At 55.7% G+C, this 5382-nt stretch overlaps 1 protein-coding gene across 13 annotated transcripts in view; it reads right to left on the bottom strand.

Moving 5' to 3' along the window:
* Window positions 1–2497: 2497 nt before the first annotated feature.
* Window positions 2498–5382, bottom strand: part of LOC108445713 — a 29697-nt gene continuing 26812 nt past the window's right edge. For 5 of the 13 annotated variants that reach the window (XR_001860665.1, XR_001860664.1, XR_001860670.1 and 2 more), the window contains 2 exons: window positions 3500–3687; window positions 2498–2924 (listed from right to left, as the gene is read on the bottom strand). Coding sequence is in view for 4 of the 13 variants with exons in the window: in XM_017730441.1 (XP_017585930.1) it covers window positions 2901–2924; window positions 3500–3687 (212 nt within the window). In the remaining 9 variants the exon portion in view is untranslated. Of the gene's footprint in view, window positions 2925–3499; window positions 4426–4659; window positions 5017–5382 lie in introns of those variants that run through there. The other 8 variants (XR_001860669.1, XM_017730442.1, XR_001860666.1 and 5 more) reach the window with 7 other exon arrangements.

Here is a 5382-nt window from a genome sequence, read left to right as displayed (position 1 = left end):
CCGCGCCCCCCCCCGGCCCCCCGGGGCGCCCCCCGCCATGCCCCGCGCGGGACCCCGGAAGTGCCGCCCCGCGTTGCCATGGGGACGGGCGGGCGCGGCCTGCGCCGCCCGGAGGCGTTTCGGAAGCCTTTAAGGCGTTTGTCGTTTTTTAGCCGTCCTTTATCGTTGCCCCGTCTCTCGCCACCACCTTGTTACCTCGGGTGTTGCCGTTCGCCCAGATGAGCCCCCGACTCGGTGCTGGAGGGCACCTGGGGCGAGGCAGGATCCGCGTCCCTAAAAAAGGGGGAAATTTGCAAAGCGCCAGTTCAAAAAATAACTGGGAGCTGCTGAACAGTTACAGTTGGTTTTACCAAGTTTATTGTACACCATGGTTTTCAAGGGAAAAAAACCCCCGCTTCCTCGTCCTCTGGAGTGCCGCTGTGTCCCTCTGGTGCTGTCACCTCTCCAAAATTCAGGTGGGAGAAGCCACGGTCACCCCCAGCCCTGCGTTCGCATCTCCAGCTGCAGGATGAAAACAGAACGCCCGCCTTTCATTTCCAGATAAAAACTTCGAACCCTTTGAAAGGAAGTTGCCAAATGAGCGCTTAAATTCCAGGGCCCCAATAAAATCTGAATACCACGGGAATAATTGAAATGAAGGAGAAGCGAAACATCAATAGACAAAATTGCGGAGAGCAGTGAAATGCTTAAGCATAATTAGGACTGCAATCAGTGTACAATTACTGCAAGATCATCACAGTAATTAGCCTTCGTTAGAACTTCTGGCCGAGAACCAACACATGAAAGCTCAGCTGGAGCTGGAGGCTCTGTCTGGGGACTTGGGGGGGATCAGGGGCTTTTGGGGTTCCTAGACTGGGTTTAGTGATCCACCAGCGTTCCTGGGCCTGCTTCCAAAAATACTGGTGCTTGCTAAAAGAACGCCTAAAAGAGCACAAAAACTTCCGAGCGCTTCCAGCACTGTCTAAAATCCTGAGCACGCTGGAAGCCCTATTCCCAAACTGCAGTTTTAGGGTTTAGTGGAAAGGTGGCTGATGGTCCCTGACCCCTCGGGCTGCACAGTTTCTCTCCAGGCAAAGCCCTGGGAGGGCTTTTTTCCCGCTGTGGACCTCGGGCTGGGGCTCGAGGGTCTTGAACCGCAGGCAGGGCTCCACATCCTGCTATTTATTTAACAAAAAAATAAGGAGCTAAGGAGCCTGAGCCCGGTGCCCCTCGACAACGACGTATTTCCCACTTTCTTCCGTGTCTCGGTGCTCACCGCAGCCCCCCCCCCCCCCCCCACGCTTTTTGACTCAAGAATAATCTCCATCCTCCCATCCCTGATAAGGGATGCGGTCCCTTCCCTGAAAGCCTACAAAGAGGAGTGTTTGGTTTGTGTTCTCCCCGCAGTACTTCACACTTCTTTTAGATTGTTTTAATTTAATTTTGATGTAGTCTGATAAGAGCTGTAGAACTGTCAAAGGGAGCCGCCTCCTTCTGTCGCGTTAAACGCACTTTGAATGAGATGGTGGCTTTGTCCCCGGTAGCTGCCAAACCAAAGCATCTCTTGATTCCCACACAGGGATTGATGCGCGCTGATCTGAACAGCTTTGCTCTCTTTTCCATTTAGGGAGGCAGCCACGTGTCCCTCAGCATCCCGCTTTCCTCTGGCATGTAAGCGTATCCCAAAAGGCGTGGGATTGGCCTCACGGAGCTGGGCACCTGGCCACAGGCCTCTCATCTACCAGAGACCCCTGGCAGGGTTTCCCAGCTTTCCAGGGCAACGGATCCACGTGCTGCACATGCCTGCTGCAGGGATGGGATGCCCCTCGCTCCCAGGAAAGTGGGAAAACCTCCTTACAGAGCAGGAATTGCTGGTGTCCGTGGCGGGCTGTCATGGGACACGCAGCAGGTGGGGGGACACACACTGCTCTGGAAAGGGATTTGCAGAAACACAGGGATGCGTTGGGAAGAGGCCTTCCCTCTTGGTGCTGGGTTGATCCCTGAGAGCACAGTGAGCTCGCCCACGAGTCAGGGCCGAGCTGAAAAAGCATTTGCTTTCCTTTCTCCCAGTTAAGCACGTAACGCAGGCCCTGGTAGCTGTGTGTTTGTGTAGCAAACAGAGAATTTACATAATGCCCAGTGAAGTCCTGGCTGTTAATGACTCGAGTCCCAAATGCAGAGCACTAATAACACCCCAGGAACCAGAGAGCAGTAACGGCAGCGAGCGATCTCAGCAGAGCAGTTGTGAGGATCCATTTCCTGTCAGCGGCAGCGCCTGGAAACAGTAATTAACGTGCTGAATTTAATGTTTACATTTTAATACATTTAAATGTAATAAGACGCTTTTATTAAGTGTTACAGTTCCTCGAAACCTGTTATTACTCGTTTCTGATGCACGAGCGGCGCACACCACGTCTGCCCTGGGATCCGCTGCCTTGGGGCAGGTGACAGAGTTCCTCCAGCAGGAGCCCGGAACGCAGAACCCAGCGGCCGAGTAAACAAAAACCTGGAGACTGCAGCAGTGACAAATACGGCATGTTTATTAACAGTGTGGGGGCCTTAGCCGAAGCCAGGTGACACAACTGAAAAGCCCCCAGGCACGTCACTGCCCGTGGGCTTTGAATCAGTCCTGGAGAACTGAGATACAAGCACGTACCCCTGATGTTAACGAGCCCCAGAAAAGCCACGGCACAGGGAAGGGCCCTGTTTAGAGACCATTTGCCAGGAAGCCTCCCTCCTTCTCCAGCCATCTCCAAGTGCTTTTCCAGTGTCCCATGCAGCACAGGAGGCTCCACGAGCAGAATGGAGCAGGCGTGGCCCGAGTGAGGCTGTTCCAAGGCCAAGCATCCAGAGGGGATGGATGTCAGGGAGATTTCGGGTCTCGGTCACTCCCGTGACCAGGCTGTAACCACAAGGAGTCTCTATTCAAGTGTCTGCTGCTGTCTCTGAAGAGGAAAGAGGAGATTGACAGTGTTGAGCTTCCCCATCCCTGGAGAAACGGGAACTGAATTTAGGTTTTCTGAGATATGAGCCAAGAGGCTGAGTTCGAACCAGCCCACTCAGAGCCAAAGGACTCAACTCCCTTCTTCCCTGAAAGCACCTACACCTCGTGCTCGGGAGCACCCGGTGCCACTGTAACTGCTGTTCCTCAAGCTGAACCAGCTCTGGCATATTTCTGTGCCAGGAGAGAGTATTCCGGAATGTCTCTCTCAGGCCTGCAGTGACCAGGCAGCAAGCGGGAGGAGCGGCTCACAACACACAGCCAAGCTCAGTGCCACAAGGGCCCGTTGGGGTCCCACTCAGCTGCAGCCTGAGCCAGGGTGACAGAACCCGGCGCACGGCAGGGCCTGCCACACGAGCACCACGAGCTCCCCTCCTTACAGACGTGGGACAGAGAACATCCCTCCAGGGGCTCTCAGGACGCCACGTGCCCGACTGCCCTGTGCCCGGAGCAGGCGGTGCCGCGGTGAGGAAAAGGGGACACTGCGCCCACATCTGTTCCCAGCACACAGTCTCCTACCTCGCCTTCGGCATGCTGGCCCCTGCACCAAGCCGTGTTTCTGCCGGGATCCTCTTTCAGGAGAACGGCACCTTCACGGCCACGCTGTTTGTTCCCTGCGCCGTCCACTCCGCAGCTCCCGCCGGTGGGGCCACGGCTCGGCCAGGCCACTCCATCCTGCTTGCTCTCAGCGCTTGCTGCTGCTGCTGCTTTAAAGGACACACATCTGTCAGGCTCCCTCATTAGTGTTCTAACAAATGACTGGATTGATCTCAAGTACCCACCGAAAGACTGAAAAAGTTTAGCTTCTGCGAGTCACGAAAAACTAAAGGGAGGATATAAAATAACTGGGAATTCTTTTGACTGAATTACGTGTTTTCCTGCCAGCCCCACAGTTCAGAGCCATCAGTTCTGACGAGCTGCTGCCTGCATTTGGACAAGGTGAAAAGGCTGGAGGATCCCAGCGCCGGGCTCAAAGGGATGCGTCTGGCCCATTGTCTGGTTTGATTAACGAAGCCTTGGCACAGCGAGATAATGCCGTGTTTGCCGTGCCGGGGACGCTGCTGCGCAGCACAGATGTCACAACTGTGAAGAATATTCGGTATGATGACGACAGCAACAAGCCCATCTATGTACGACTGGATTCCACCCAAGAACGCCTCAAATGGTATGTGTTTGTTTCCTAATTGTCAGCCACTTTGATGCGCTCCTCCTCAGGTTCAACAGGTGCTCCAGGTTCCAAGGGTTTGAAACAAAGGGAGGCACCTGGGGAGCCGCGCGGTTCATGGGGCCGGGAACCGGGGTCTGGCAGCACGGCAGCGGGGCGCCGCTCCTGGGGCAGACACAGTGACAGACACGGGGTCCCTGGAGGACCCCTACCCCCTCACAGCCCAGCGCTCAAACCCTGGCTGTGTCTCAGCCGGAACACCTGGAGGTCAGCAGCGCCTCTGGGAAATAAAAGCGAGCGGGTCAGCAAAAGGGCCGCACGGGAGGAGAGCGAGCACGGAGCGGGGGGCGGGGGGGACCCCGAGCTCCTCCTGCCTGGGCACTGCTGGGGAGCTGCCTCTGTTCCAGTCTCACTTCTGCCAGAGGTCTGGAGCTGAGTGCCAGGGCCTGGGAGTGCTGGGGAAGCTGGCTTGCCTTTGAGGAAGCGCTGCCTGCACAGGCAGCCCAGGTCTCACCTGGGGCAATTCCCGCGCACTGCCTCTCCCAGTGCTCCAGTTCTGTGAAACCCAGGTTTGAGTGCGCGTGGTGTTTTTCACTTCCCACCCCAAAGCACCGTGCTGGTTTGCTGTGACTGATTAGCCGTCTTCCCCCTGTCCTGTGCAGAGGATTGTTCTGGTGGTGAATGAAAGGATCCATGCAAATAAACTGCTCACTTGTCTGTAAAAAGCAGGAGAACAAGCACAGGACTATTGAATGAATTAAGCCGTATCTGCTCGGAGCTCAGCACCCCTGGGCCCTGCACTCCGTTCAGAACACGCCAAACAGAAATAGGAACCTGAAGCTGACAAAGAGGCTTGGCCAGAGATGCAAAACCCCTCTTGAATGAAAGGATCCATGCAAATAAACTGCTCACTTGTCTGTAAAAAGCAGGAGAACAAGCACAGGACTATTGAATGAATTAAGCCGTATCTGCTCGGAGCTCAGCACCCCTGGGCCCTGCACTCCGTTCAGAACACGCCAAACAGAAATAGGAACCTGAAGCTGACAAAGAGGCTTGGCCAGAGATGCAAAACCCCTCTAACAGTGCATCCTGACAGCGCTCAAAAGCGCTGAAAGGCAGCGTGGGGTGGACACGCGAGTAGGCGAAGGCTGGGGCTCACCCCCAGGCTCCAGGTCCCGAGTGTTTTGCCCGTTTGCAGACACGCAAACCGTGCCAGCCTCTCCCGGCGACCCGGGGG

The sequence above is a fragment of the Corvus brachyrhynchos genome, unplaced genomic scaffold (assembly GCF_000691975.1).
Source record: "Corvus brachyrhynchos isolate BGI_N302 unplaced genomic scaffold, ASM69197v1 scaffold133, whole genome shotgun sequence".
Classification (NCBI taxonomy): Eukaryota; Metazoa; Chordata; class Aves; order Passeriformes; family Corvidae; genus Corvus; species Corvus brachyrhynchos.
The sequence above is the reverse complement of the archived record's forward strand: the minus strand, read 5'-3'. Positions and strand labels throughout refer to the sequence as shown.